Source organism: Alternaria rosae (genome assembly GCF_020736505.1).
Source record: "Alternaria rosae strain MPI-PUGE-AT-0040 chromosome Unknown BKA58scaffold_1, whole genome shotgun sequence".
In the NCBI taxonomy this organism is placed as follows: Eukaryota; Fungi; Ascomycota; class Dothideomycetes; order Pleosporales; family Pleosporaceae; genus Alternaria; species Alternaria rosae.
This window is the reverse complement of record NW_025763570.1, coordinates 2,166,548-2,179,576: the sequence shown is the minus strand read 5'-3', so window position 1 is coordinate 2,179,576 and position 13,029 is coordinate 2,166,548. Positions and strand designations below refer to the sequence as shown.

At 52.9% G+C, this 13,029-nt stretch overlaps 7 protein-coding genes across 7 annotated transcripts; 2 read left to right on the top strand and 5 right to left on the bottom strand.

Moving 5' to 3' along the window:
- The first annotated feature begins 229 nt into the window (after positions 1-229).
- Positions 230-979, top strand: BKA58DRAFT_372750 (uncharacterized protein). Its single transcript, XM_046169163.1, has 2 exons — positions 230-557; positions 623-979. The coding sequence occupies exons 1-2, from the start codon at positions 425-427 to the stop codon at positions 910-912; spliced, it is 423 nt and encodes a 140-aa protein (XP_046030990.1). The 5' UTR covers positions 230-424; the 3' UTR covers positions 913-979.
- Positions 980-3,406, bottom strand: BKA58DRAFT_372749 (mitochondrial distribution and morphology protein 34). Its single transcript, XM_046169162.1, has one exon. The coding sequence runs from the start codon at positions 3,124-3,126 to the stop codon at positions 1,321-1,323; it is 1,806 nt and encodes a 601-aa protein (XP_046030989.1). The 5' UTR covers positions 3,127-3,406; the 3' UTR covers positions 980-1,320.
- A 142-nt stretch (positions 3,407-3,548) lies between these two features.
- BKA58DRAFT_13681 (YkoF-like protein) lies at positions 3,549-4,806 on the bottom strand. The gene is made up of 2 exons (XM_046164495.1): positions 4,299-4,806; positions 3,549-4,155 (listed from the first exon to the last, which is right to left on the bottom strand). The coding sequence occupies exons 1-2, from the start codon at positions 4,474-4,476 to the stop codon at positions 3,971-3,973; spliced, it is 363 nt and encodes a 120-aa protein (XP_046030988.1). The 5' UTR covers positions 4,477-4,806; the 3' UTR covers positions 3,549-3,970.
- A 962-nt stretch (positions 4,807-5,768) lies between these two features.
- Positions 5,769-6,868, bottom strand: BKA58DRAFT_446478 (uncharacterized protein; the record flags this gene model as incomplete). The annotated part of the gene is made up of 3 exons (XM_046174191.1): positions 5,769-6,161; positions 6,223-6,490; positions 6,548-6,868. The coding sequence occupies 3 exons, from the start codon at positions 6,866-6,868 to the stop codon at positions 5,845-5,847; spliced, it is 906 nt and encodes a 301-aa protein (XP_046030987.1). The 3' UTR covers positions 5,769-5,844.
- A 324-nt stretch (positions 6,869-7,192) lies between these two features.
- Positions 7,193-9,041, bottom strand: BKA58DRAFT_304832 (serine/threonine-protein kinase cbk1; the record flags this gene model as incomplete). Its single annotated transcript, XM_046167030.1, has 3 exons — positions 7,193-7,963; positions 8,010-8,072; positions 8,121-9,041. 3 exons carry the CDS (start codon positions 9,039-9,041, stop codon positions 7,193-7,195), a joined length of 1,755 nt encoding a protein of 584 aa, XP_046030986.1.
- A 69-nt stretch (positions 9,042-9,110) lies between these two features.
- BKA58DRAFT_446469 (uncharacterized protein) lies at positions 9,111-10,762 on the bottom strand (the record flags this gene model as incomplete). The annotated part of the gene is made up of 2 exons (XM_046174190.1): positions 10,040-10,762; positions 9,111-9,985 (listed from the first exon to the last, which is right to left on the bottom strand). The coding sequence occupies exons 1-2, from the start codon at positions 10,260-10,262 to the stop codon at positions 9,111-9,113; spliced, it is 1,098 nt and encodes a 365-aa protein (XP_046030985.1). The 5' UTR covers positions 10,263-10,762.
- Positions 10,763-11,444: 682 nt separating this feature from the next.
- Positions 11,445-12,886, top strand: BKA58DRAFT_372741 (uncharacterized protein). Its single transcript, XM_046169161.1, has 3 exons — positions 11,445-11,991; positions 12,048-12,361; positions 12,417-12,886. Exons 1-3 carry the CDS (start codon positions 11,772-11,774, stop codon positions 12,630-12,632), a joined length of 750 nt encoding a protein of 249 aa, XP_046030984.1. The 5' UTR covers positions 11,445-11,771; the 3' UTR covers positions 12,633-12,886.
- Positions 12,887-13,029: the final 143 nt, after the last annotated feature.

Genomic DNA, 13,029 nt, shown 5'->3' with positions numbered 1-13,029 from the left:
CACGCTAGACCGTCGTCGGCCCTATGGCGGCGTGAGTTACGCTCTAAGGATAATCTGGGAACCTTCCACGATTGGGACCCATAGCACTCGAAATCAACCGGTAGTAACCGACGGTAACTGACTAGGTGGTTAATAGGCGATACAGATGTATGATTTGGTAAGGAACTTTGGTGGCGATTATTCAGCTTTTAGTCGGACGGTGTCGGATGGTCACTACAACAGTGATATAAGTAAAGAGTTGCTCGCCACACTTGTACATGTTTTATTACTACAACCATAATCTCGAAAATAGAGTAGTCCCATATTGGAAACGTCTTGTATCCAGCATACTTCAATCCATCAATTGCTCACCTGAAACCAACGTAACAACCTTCCTCACCCTCTCTCATCTCCCACCAGTTCTAACCACCCACCCCCACAGACAATGTCGTCCACCCTCCTCCCCCACCTAACCCGCTTCACGGAGTTTATAAACAGTGGCGACGTAACAATTGGCAAAGAAGTCATCTCCCCCACCGCTACCTTCCACGTACCCTTTGGCGGGCCCCCTCTTCAAGGTAAGTCTCAAATATACTCCATATACATCCGACATACACTAACTTCGGATCTTCACTTTTTCCAGGCCTGGAAGGCTACCTCCAAATCCTCGGCATGATGCGCAGCGCCTTCCCCGACATCCAATGGACGATCAAAGAAACCATTGCCGAAGGCGACAAGATCGTAGCTCGGTTTGAAACGCGCGGTACACACAATGGACCTTTTATGGGTGTCGCTCCAACAGGAAAGAGCATCTGCATGACGGCGCTGAACATTTACCGGTTTGAAGATGGCAAGATCGTGGAGGAGTTGGGGCAACCGGATATTTTTGGGTTGATGGTGCAGATTGGGGCTATTCCTGTGCCAGGACCTTGAAGGTGTGAAATAGAGTAAAGAAAAAAAGTCATCAAGTACACCAGATATGCTCTTGTGAAGAGGAGAATGATTCGATATATACTCTTCTAAGCGACGCATACGTCGCGTCAGGTAATGAGATTAGTAGTCTGGTATGTAAAAGCGACGATGCCATATCGCGCTTGCCTTTTCGTCTCCATCGCTCTTCTATGCACCGCTCATTATGTTTAGAGCCCCACTAACCCCCCTAAGTTATATACTCAAGTTGATCCAACGACAACGAGCTTTTCCCAGTCCTGATACGCCAATGCTAACAAGCAGAATGATTAACAAAAGAAACAAGTGATGGACAAAAATAACATGCAAGAACTAATATGTACGAAGACGATACGTTGTGAAAATCTTCATGGCTCATAACTTCATCATTGCTTACGCAACGTAAGCGGGCGGTGCTTCGATCTCATCATCGCTCTGCCAGAAGCCTCCTGTGGGTGCTGTCTTTGTCCTGGTGTGTGACGGTCGCCGAGATGATCGGTCCTTTTCTTCTTGGACCTTGCGAGCAATCTCCTGCGCCATCTTCGTCATCCATGCTTGTTCGAGGATGCCGCCCGAGCTGGCCATGATGTCAGCGTTCGGTGGGGAAGATGTGCGCGGCGGCGAGCAGAGAGCGGAGAGCGACGAGACTTTGTCAAACGACAGGGAGCGGAGGAGCGGCGAGGTGGATTGCTGTGCTTGGCGTAGCTTATTGCGCGACAACGGTGGACGCCTGGAAGAGGTGTGGGAGATGAATGGGTCTTCGAGGTGAGCTGGCGGTGGGGTCTTTTGCTTCGATTTGGCGGGCTTGGATGTCTCCGAGAGAACTGGCGCAGGGGCGAGAAGAGGACCAAAAGCAGGCGGTTCTTCGGGTATCCGTTTCGGGGTACCGATGTCCAGACTGCCGCGTCTACTCTCGAAGCGCATACCAGGTTGTGCGGGGCTCGTTGGTGGGGTAGCGAGTTCCTCCTCTGCCTCTCTTTCCTCTGGTATGACGCTCGATGTCTCGGAGGCATATGCGCTTGGCAACGGTGTGTTGGCACCTGTGGAGACGCCCGAGTCGACGCCGTCCTTCTTGCGTAGATCAACAACACGCTTCTTCCGTTTCCGCATGCCACCAGTGCGAGAGCGACTTGAGCCAAGACTGAGCCCCGCTGATGTCGAGTACGCCGATGCCATGGTGGGTCGCGAGCTCAGCGTCTCGTTGCCTGTGCTGCCAGATGCAACCGACGAGGCGCCAGACTTGAGGCTGCCAAACGTCGACTGTATCCTTGACAAACTGCCTTGTGTGAGTGCTGGTGTCGCAGCACCAGACTCGGGCCTATCTGGGTGACCGGCCCACGCTCGGAAGACAGCATCGCGAATGCCAGGTGTAAAGAGAGATAGGGTTCGTTGCGATTCGGAGAGTGCGGCTAGGCGGAGGATGTTCTTCTGGGAGAAAGAGGCGTGTATCTCGCCAGAGTCGAGCGACAAGGCCGAGATCTGCGCTTCGTCTAGTGGGTTGCCGAACGCATCGACAGCGTCTTGTGGCGGCGATGCGAGGGGATCGATGGCTGCGGTGGTATCGTTGGCGCTTTCTAGCCGCTCTTCTGTTTCGATCTCTTGGTATTCGGGCGACAGCATGCGTAGTGACAACCTGTGAATGATAGCTGGCAAATCTTCCATGAACAAGACACGCAGTTGGCCCTCAATCTCCTTTTGCAGGTAGTCGCGCACAAAGGGGATTGAATCAAACGTCGACGAGACCTTGAGCGAATCCAGAGGGTCGTTCCTGAAGACCAGCGTCAAGCCCTTTTGTTTGGAGAAGACCAAGATGACGAAACCGGACAGCCGAATATTAGACAATGTAATTTGCAACGGTATAGTCAAGCCCGATGACGCTGCCAGGGGCTGCGGTGACGCAAAGTCTGGCTTGTTGGAGAGATAGGTTTTCAGCGGATTTGCCTGGACCTTTGTTTTGAGCGTCAGAAACGCGTCGCCCGCATACGACATCTTGAAGATGCCCCTGAACCGGTCCTCAGCCAAATCTCCAATCTCTAGTATCTCGAGCTCGGGCGGGGTGGTGCCGAGATTCAGCTCGGTGACGATGATGTCGTCGACGATGATGGGCGGCTTGGGCGACTTGTTGAGGGCCGTGGTGAGCATGTCGCGCGCCCTCGATGTGTCGGCTATCAGCGGCGACCAGTTGAAGTTGAAAGCCATGATGGCGGGTTGGTGCGCTCAGGGAGCGATGCGTGGAGCGTCGACGTTGTTACCGCGCGGGTGGTGGGGATTGGCAGATGATGCTGCTGTCGCGTGCATTCGCCATGCGATCACACGAGGCCAATTCTGGGGGTTGGGCGTATTTCGGACGGAATGGGCGGGGTGACGGGCGGGCAGTGAATATTGCGGGCGGTGTGGGCAGGTATAGATGGGATTGTCGTGGTGGAGTGAGTGGCAGAGCACATGCGGCACTCGAGGGGATTTTCCGGGTGAAAGGTACCGACGTCAAGGATGATGCTTCTCGCCTGCCGCCAACTTTTTACACAACCGCTCTTCGGCCGTGCGCAGACAACACCCGCGCCTCGCATCGGGTTTAGTCTACCTTCACATCGCGACTGGCGGTGAAGAGCCTGGAGCCGTTGTATGCACGTCTACGTTACAGACTACCATCCCGCTGCGAGTGATTCGCTGCCACCAGTGCGACCTTGATCGACAAGTTTCAAAAGGCCTACGCCTAGCCACATGTCAACACAATATGCTTCCATCGCTGCCGTTTTGCCTGTCAGGTACTAATTTCCCCATCTTCGCTATAGCCCAGCTACCCCAGCAGCTCCACGACGTCGAGTAGGAAATGGCCCAATAATAGCAGCGGCCGATTGTTTGAATCATCATCACCCGAGCTTTGGCAGGCAGATCTGCCGTGCGCGCGGGCACATCATCTGTAGTCGTGAAATTTGTTTTCATGCATCTGTCGTTATCGCAGGTGGTTGGTACACGTGGATGACCTGGCGACTGAGACAACACACACATTCACCCTGTCACGCGCATCCCGATACTCGGCCCATTACAACGCTGCGCCTTGATCCTCCTTGAGCAGCTTCTCTACAGCGTCGACCTTGTCCTTGAATCCTTGCTTCTTGTCGGTCCTGCTCCCCACGCGAATATCACTCTGAATCCTCACAATCCCATTCTGATGCAGCATCGCATGGCATTGTCCTATGACCCGCATAACATCGTCCCACGAGCCCTCTAGCCATAATTAGCATACGCATTCAAGAATGTTCCATATACCCCTCCACCCTCCAAGCCACCAGGCCCGCATACCGGCCGAGAAGAGGGTTGGCTCGCACGCGAAAGCGTACAGAATTCAGAAGGTGGGGTGTGTGCCATACCAACTGTTGTCCCCGCGGAATGCATCGAATAATCCAAACCGCTTTTCTTGAGGAGCCGCTGCACTTCGGCTACTTCCTTGGACACCGACGCTGTGGGGGTGCCCAGGGGGATAAGACAAAAGTCTGCAATGCACGATGGCGGGGTCGCAAGATTGGTGAGGTCGTCCGAGGCTGACATGATGTAGTTTCGTGACTGGAGCTGTGGGGTATATGCAAAAGGAATGTCTTGAAACAAACGGTTGATGAGTGCTCGGATGTTGTAGGGTGACGTCCGAGTTCGGTGTTTGTCGGACGTCCAGCACCGAGCTCGCTGCACTGCCCGAACAACAACAGGCCGATGCAAACAGAAGAACTACTACGACCAATTAGTTGATTTGCGCGTTGTAAAAGATTCGAGAGTTGGGCTTTTACAAATGAACGTAGTGTTAAACTTTGCGCATGTCAGCTGCCAACCACTGTCTCCTGGGCTTTCTACCCAGGTAGACTTTGCGATACATTCAGCTCCTGCCAAGATATAAATACCTATGACGCTTTGTGAACTCCAAACATCTATCTCATCTTTTGATCCATATAGGAAATTCAGTTCTATATCGACCAAGCAAACAACCCACCACCACGCGACTCCAATTACTCCACGCCAGCACACTCACCCGTCACACCACCAAGCAAATAGCATGTCGCTTCCATTTCCCAAGCAAGCAAGCAACTGAATACTCTGTCGCTACTACTCTCCCGCGATCCCACACCATGTCACCGCCACTTCACATCCCTCATCCCCTCTCTCATAGCCACGAGACTACCTAAGTACATTACAAAACTGGCAAGCCATCTCGAGGACAATGTCGGCATCCACGAAGACCGGCGGCGACACTCCGATAATCATATCGATGGGACCCGCGACTACGATCGTGACTACCATGGATGTGACGCCTACTATCCCAACTGATTTGGAGACCTTTCCGATAGCCACATCGGTAGATGTTGTCCCGATAATACCATCGACAGTATACGTAGGAACGACAACATCAGCTACTGATCCTGGAGATGACAAGCCATACGTAGTAGTTTCCAGTACTTCTACTTCTACAACGTCTCCTCCAGACCCATCTTCCAGTCTACAAACAACTCCCCTTTCGTCTTTTTCTGATGCAACTCCGTCTTCACCCACCGCACTACCCTCAATTACAGCGCAGCCTCAAGGCGGTCTTAGTGTACCGGCATCGATTGGCCTGGGTGTTTCCATGGGTGTTATTGCGTTTTGTGTTCTAGTAGCAGTGGCTTATGCGGTATTCGGCCGGTATTCGAGAAACATGTGGAGGAGGTCTGGACGTGGGATCGGTGGAGTGAGTGGGAGGAGGTGGTGGAAGAAGGGAGAGCGACGGGATAGTTGGTAGTCATGATCGGGTTTATTTGGATAGTTGTTCGTGATTCTACCGGAGAAGTGAAGAGCCCGTTTTCCCTCCAAGATCAGCCTTAAATTAATCCCATTCGTGAAGCCGACTCGACTATTCCCTAACTACCACCAGGTCCATCAAGTGTGCCCGCTCTAGACCTTGGTGTCAGGCAGCTGCTCGGGCAAGCCCGCAGGACTATCCTCCAAGATTCTCTCCTGACAAAAAACCTGGTCATTAACAGTCAAGACCCATGACAGGCTCTGGGACAGCTCAAAGACCAACACCCAAATCTTATTATACTCGGGGATGCGATCAGCCCATGCCACGCCCTGCGACGCCGGGATAGCAAGCACCATAGTCTGAGCGAATGCCTCCTCGAGAGAAATTTGAGACGTAGGATTCATCACCGCGGTTGCGTTGTTCTCGACGAGGTCGGCCCACGTCTCACCGGACCACAGAGTACCAGAACCTATAGGGAGTGGTTAGCAGCCGCAAAAAAGAGTAATGATGGGAAGTGCGGGTTGACTTACTCCAGATTGGAAAGCCTGAGCCTACGTACTGGCCCATTGACTTTGAGGACTCGGCGATGATACTGTGCAGGCTGGCTTGCCCTTTGAAGACTATGGTGTCGTAGTCATTGTACGTGCCGGGCCCGTATTTATCGTCAGCTGGCAGCGCGATGAAGTGGCGGTTGAATCGACGCATGTTAACGGGAATCAGGCCGATGTAGAAGTTCATGAGGTCGGGTTGGTACCAGGCGTCTTTGTGGCGGCACATTACCCATGGTGTCTCGTAGCACTTCAGACTTATTAGCATACTGTCAGCTAATAACAGCAGACATCATTTCAAACTCACATCTTCATACTTCACCTCGAACATCTCAATGTCCTCGACCTTGTAGCCTTCTTTGGCGAAGACCTTTTTGCACGCGTAGTTGATCTTGCTGTCGTTCCACATTTTGACCACGTTTACTGTCTGGTGTGCGAGCTCTTTGACCAGGTACTCGCTCACGTCGAGGACTGGAGGGTCGAGAGTGGTCTTGTTGACGGGCTTGGGCTTGTCTTTGTGGCTGAGAAGAACTGGCATCGGGTCCTTGGGGTCTCTTGCGGGGGCTGTACCGACGGCGATGCTGGTGAGTGCTGCAAGGCATAGCAGGATGGCTCTGAAGAGCATCATGATGAATAGAGATGACCAGGGATCATTTGTTTTTGATCGTTGTGTGATGAGATTGGGAGACTGAAGGTATGGTGTAAGAAAGATTGTCGCTGAGAATGATGGGCATGATATATATCTCACCAGTACTCTAGACGGCGCTAGCAGTATCCGCGATGAGATGCCCGAAGTGGGAGTCGGAGATGGCGGTCAAGGTGAGAGAGACTGCATCTTCTAATGATAATCGAGCAGCAAGCAGAGGACCACGCACACTTCGATGAGCTCAAGAAATTGACAATCTATTTCGAAGAAACTACACGCCGCAGGAGACGTGAAAAACATAAAATACTAAGAACTCGCAGCAACTATCCCTCCCCGTGTAATGTGAGGTCTCGTAGTAGCAATCTTGTCCTCCAAGTCTAGCAACGAGAACCTAGGCCTGCGATATGTATAGCCCACGAAAGCACCTTTCTTCCTGATCTCTAGAACAGTTTGGCTGACATCTGGATCTCGAAGAAGCTTGTCGCGCGGTCGTTTCTTTTCCCTTTTGCGCTTCTTCATGTCCCGTAATGACTTGGCAACCCCTTCTTGACCGGGCGTAGCTGCACCATCATTCTGGGCAGCCGGCTGTATCGGGGACGCAGCATCATTCTTACCAACTTGACCTTCTACTGCAGGGTCTGCCGGCCCACCGAAAGCTTCGTAGCTTGAAGAGTCGAGATGATCAGACGCGCTCATGATCTCAGCCTCATCGTCGAAGTATTTGGTGATTGGCTGACCGCCGTGAACGCGTGGTACGAATGGTGGACGAGTCAAATGCAGTAGTGACCATTGAATGTTGCGGAAGAACGGGTGTGATTTGATATCTTCGGCGTCGTTGGGGTAAACAATATGACCTGTGGTGTTGACGTTCCGGTTGCGGCGTGCACCGGCAGCTTTGTCACGGAGGACCCAGTCGTTCTCACGGTATCGCTTAGCTGAGAGTCGATCTTGTCTGTCCTCAAGCAGTCGCATCATGAGGTCGATTGCGTTGCGTGAAACTGGCATGAGTGGTACGCGGTCGATGTTGGGACGAGCATAACGCTGTTCGGATGGGAATCGCAGCCACCTCCTATGATCCTGCACGAGTCAGCACCAGAACGCGACGTACCATAGCCAAACCTACGAGTATGCGCATCTTCGTGGCTTGGCGATTATCGCAGAAGAAGGGCGTGCAGCCGTAAAGGCACTACAAATTCGTCAGTGAAAACACGCATAACATCTCATGCCCACGTACCTCGTATAGTATGATGCCAATGCTCCACCAGTCGCAGCGACCGTCGTAGCTTTCGCCTCGTATGACCTCGGGTGCCATGTATTGGCTTGTCCCTACGACACTCTTGGCGAATTCACGCCTCTGCTCTCGGTTCAACCAGTCGATGATAGGTCCATGCGCCGAGTCCTGCCTGGTATGATAACGACCGCGGGCCGCAGCACTCCCATTTACAAGGTTCATGGTCTTGCGAGCGCCCGATCGATCCTTGTCTTCTTCAACGTCTTGTGCGTCGCCTTTGACATGCAGATCCAAGTCGCGGAGTAGACCGTATCGTTGTTCATTGTAGTACGTCTGGTTATGAGCCCAGTGTCCATCAAAGGCGAGGCCAAAGTCAGAGATCTTGAGGTGACCAGACGACGTGATGAGGAAGTTATCAGGCTTGACATCGCGATGGATCCAGTTCATCTTGTGTGCCTCCTCGATGCACAGTATCATCTCCGCGAGATACCACTTCGCAACGTTTTCATCGAGGATATCTTCGCGAAGTAGTAGGCCTAGGAAGTCACCGCCCATCATGTATTCCATGACGAGATAGAGGTTGTTGTTGTCCTGGAAAGCAGAGATGAGGGGAACTACCCATCGTGAATTCTCCGACGCGACTAGAAAGTCTCGCTCTGCTCGCAAATGTCCCTCTTGGCTATTGCGAAGCATATCCGACTTTCTGATAACCTTCATGGCGAAGACTTGCTTTTGTCTGCGGATTGTCGGAGAAGGCCTATCATTTTTTGGCGTCAATGAGCCATCAAGATATCCCATACTGCAGCTGCTTCTTCGTAGACTGCCGCAATTGTCACTCTTCTCGCGAACGAGACGAACAACACCAAAGCTGCCCTTGCCGAGAACTCTTACAATGTCGTAATTGGAGATGTGCACGCCCTTCATCGTCTGACGCGCTAGCGTATTTGATTTCATGACGCGTGTTTGGCGCAGATGATGTGTCTCTGCAAGATACTATTCTCGCCTTTTGCAGTGACGTTGCTCGTTGGGTATCGCCATAGCGAAAACCTTGCGCTCCATCTGGCGGCGACGCATAGATCGTGGTGTGACCTTGGTACCGAGAAGCTGGTTGAAGTGTGACTCGAAGAAGATCTTCGCCGCCGCTGCATTCTCGATAGTCGCAATGGAAGGCTCACACAGTCGCGGTGCGTCTTGACGTGGGAAGACAAGGAATCGTGAAGGTAAACGCTCTGGGGTCGCCTCGCAATAGAGCGCAGGTTGATTGTCGGTTACATGGCGACCGTTCTGGGTTCGATAGGTGGTTTCAGCGGACAGCAGCGCGCCTGATGAGACCAGCGATGTCGGTGCAGTGGACTGACTCAACGGTGCGACGCTGCTGGAGGGGCTTAGGACACTTGATGGAAGAGAAGGGACCTCTGACATGGGGCTTTTGGGCGAGGTGGTAGTTCGCTGGTCATCGCTTGGATGCTTGAAATGGTCCGTTCGAACGATTGGCCTAGAGCTTAGCTTGCGTCGACGCACTACCGTATCGTTGTTCATCAGGGCGTTGGAGAGCTTGGTGGTGAGCTGCTGCGAGAGACTTGGCATCGACCAACTTGTTGTCATGGGTGTGGGAGGTGGAGTGCGAGTTCTTGGTATAGGTTCTGACTCGCCATCGAAGACGGCGGCATTTGTGAGTTGGAGTAACGATGAGGAGTCTGGATCTAGGGAGAGAGCTGGTAGAGTCATAGGTACATCGGGAATGACAGGGCATTGTAGAGGAGAGTTGGAGTAGGAATTGTTATTATCGGCACGTGGTACGTCTGCTGGTTTGATGGCTGTTGATCCAGTGCTACCAAAGGTAGCCTCGCCGGAGCTTGGAGCGGAACCTGTTCGTACTATCAGTAGAAGCCAAGAGGTACAAGGCAGATGTGGGTGACAACTCTTGCCATTGCGGAAGATTGAGAAGATCCTGATGCTTCCGCGACGAAGTGTAGTAAAGGTACGGCTAGCAGGGGTGCTGTTGCGCCCCTGTAGGTTCTTCGCGGAGCCGCTGGAGTACCCTTCTGCTGATCGCTCGATGACGCGGACCTTGCCTTTATCACGAGATAGTTGTATCGGGTTATGGGCTTCTTTTCTCTTCCGCGCTGGGACGAGCGACAACATATCAGTACCTCTAGTGTCGGGTGCTGATCGAAGTTAAGATCAAACTGAGTAATAATATTCGATGGACGCCGCGGTCATCGAAGAATATCGATGCAGGACGGTTGGTGACAAGCAGAGCCAGAAAAGACCTGTTGGGTAGATACTGTGTACAACTGCGATTTTGGAAGGCCTGATCTGAGTGATGGGGAAAGAAGCTTCATCGCAGGAAGGTGGCCATGGTCTCTCAGTGCTCAAGGAAGGCGCTCATGGCACCCCACCTGGGCAGTATCAACAACGGTCGTACCTCGCGCAACCGTTATCCCGGACGCCAGCATCAACGAACCCGTGCTCCCTGCGTCCAACACGATCTACAATCTCATGGCGCTTGGCTAAAGCGATGCTTGTTCGCTGCTAACCCCAGTGCGAAAAGATGTTCCTTTGACTCAAGCAAGGGGAGTATGAATGCGGTACCTCGCGCCGTCCAGACAGGCACTAGCAGCGAACCGCAGGAAAGATCGCACTGCGCGGATAGTGTGCTGGTGCGCTCGGCACGACGCGGGCCCAGAAGGAATACCCTTTCAAGCAATTGGTTATTGCGAATGGAGGCTTCGTTCGTCCCGGCGCAGTGGACACTTCCAAGCGACCAGGGGCGGCGAAACAAGCTCCCAATCAGCATCGTCGACACTCGGCCTTCCCCAGCTATCGCACTGCAGCCTTCATGCAGCGATATGAGGATAGAAACATGCGCATGTTGACGGCTGGGGATTATATTGCGGCGAGGGCGCTGATCGTCGTTCGTTGGGGGCCAGTGGCGGCTACCTGACTGTGCGCGCGATTGCCTGCGTCTTTCAGCATTCTTCTCGCACGAACAAAGACGTCGGCTACACGGTGTAGCTGCGGCGTTTCAACACTCTGTATCACGCCTTGGTCACACTATCACGGCCGAGTCGCGCGGGAGACCGCATTTTTCAGATCCGGAAACCTTCCTCGCTGCTGCTGGTGGGCATGTGGACACTGGAGTAGTTGGGCGCTTAGAGGTGCCTGGCCGGACTGCCGAGACTCTGCAAAGTCATCACACGCCTCTGCAAATCAGAAGCGCCATGCGCATGGCCACCTCGGACGCTATTCGCTCCGCCTCGACAGAGGCTTTCCCTCCCGCCCGATGAGACCTGCATACGCGAAGCTCAGTGGTCGCTGCCCCCTGTAGAATCAATATGCTAGCGACGTGCCTATTCGCTGCCTACTCAATGCTTCGAGGGCTGACATGCAAAGGCTGGCCATGCTGGCGGGCCCGTTTTGCTCTGCTCATTCGCCTGAAGCGTCTCTTTCGCGAGCAATGCCATGGTTGCACGAGGCCGTCGAGGCCAAGTCCCGTAATCCATAAGTGCTGATGCCCCCCGCCACCGCACGCTGCCCGTTCTGCGTCGACTACCATCAAATCGTGTACCCCAAAGCTGACGGGTCACTCCATCGATAAAGACAAGGACTTCCACTTCCGACTGTCTTTGTTTCCCGCATCGCACCGCCAGAATGTTTCGTTTTACCGAGCTCGTTTTTATCGCCGCTACCTGGTCGCTCGCTACTGCACATACCGTTATCGTCTACCCAGGATGGAGAGGAAACAACATCCACACCAATGGAACCAAATCTGACACAGACCCATCGATTCCTGATGGCTCGATTGGTATCAACTACCACGAAGATACCGGCACATATGGATTTCCATACGGCATGCAATGGATGTACCCATGTATGTTTCCCGACTCGGTAATTCGCGCAAGAGCAGATAGCTAACATAACTCATAGGTGGTGGCATGCCAATGTCGCAAAATCGTACAAAGTGGCCGGTCAACGGTGGCGCCGTCGCGATCCAACCCGGATGGTTCCCAGGCCACTCGCTCGCCATGTTCTACGTCAACATGGGTTACGGCAACGAACCGCTAAACTACTCGCACACCATGGTGCCAGTCTTCCAGATCCAAGGACCTACAAACCAGCAATATCCCGGCTCCTTCTGTCTACCGCAAGTCCCGTTACCTGCCAACTACACACCCCAGGTTGGAGACAACGCGACAATCCAGATTATTGAGCTTGCGCAACACGGTGCTGCTCTTTACAACGTGAGTGAAAGCCTCTTAACATGATAATCGTGTAGTTGCTAATAGAGCCCGACAGTGCGCCGATATTACTTTTGCCGAACCAGAGGATGTTCCCGAAGTCAACAGCTCAAACTGCGTCAACACAACAAATGTCAACGATCACATTGGCTTCCAAATCGTATACTCGACAACATCATCGCCAGCGCCACATAACATGGTCGTCAACACCTATGCGTCAATCATAGTGCCGGCGATGCTGGCAGCAGCGTCTTGGGTTACGTGGGTCGTTTAAGGCATGAACCTGACATTTGCTCGCGAATATAGTCTTTTATGGGCAAGGAGTTTGGCGCGAAAGATATCCGGTCTCTTTTGAAGCGACAGTCTCCATTTGGAGCGTACGCAGTGATTTGATCTGGGTGGTTGGTGGACCAGCTGTTCAGCAGCTATGACGGTCTTTCTTTGGAGCACACAATATATTGTTGTGCAGTATGATGTACAGAAGCTACACATCCAATACCATTAGTAATCCCAACACTTGCAGTTTCACTAGTTGCTCACTCACCGTAAGCTATATGCTGTCATGCTTACAACGACTATGATGAAAAATAGCTTGTGCATCTAAGCCGTCAGCAGGAGGCCTGATCCGCATGTGCAACCCCGACGTGAGCGGGTGGCTTGAACTACAGCTA

Excerpts from the sequence above, each read along its gene's own strand:
- BKA58DRAFT_13681 (XM_046164495.1), bottom strand. The coding sequence starts at position 4,476 with ATGTCAGCCTCGGACGACCTCACCAATCTTGCGACCCCGCCATCGTGC. Across the intron at positions 4,156-4,298 it reads TTCCGCGGGGACAACAGTTG|AGGGCTCGTGGGACGATGTT; the intron begins GTATGGCACACA and ends AATTATGGCTAG.
- BKA58DRAFT_372749 (XM_046169162.1), bottom strand. The coding sequence starts at position 3,126 with ATGGCTTTCAACTTCAACTGGTCGCCGCTGATAGCCGACACATCGAGG.
- BKA58DRAFT_372741 (XM_046169161.1), top strand. The coding sequence starts at position 11,772 with ATGTTTCGTTTTACCGAGCTCGTTTTTATCGCCGCTACCTGGTCGCTC. Across the intron at positions 11,992-12,047 it reads CATGCAATGGATGTACCCAT|GTGGTGGCATGCCAATGTCG; the intron begins GTATGTTTCCCG and ends CATAACTCATAG. Across the intron at positions 12,362-12,416 it reads ACGGTGCTGCTCTTTACAAC|TGCGCCGATATTACTTTTGC; the intron begins GTGAGTGAAAGC and ends AGAGCCCGACAG.
- BKA58DRAFT_372750 (XM_046169163.1), top strand. The coding sequence starts at position 425 with ATGTCGTCCACCCTCCTCCCCCACCTAACCCGCTTCACGGAGTTTATA. Across the intron at positions 558-622 it reads TGGCGGGCCCCCTCTTCAAG|GCCTGGAAGGCTACCTCCAA; the intron begins GTAAGTCTCAAA and ends CACTTTTTCCAG.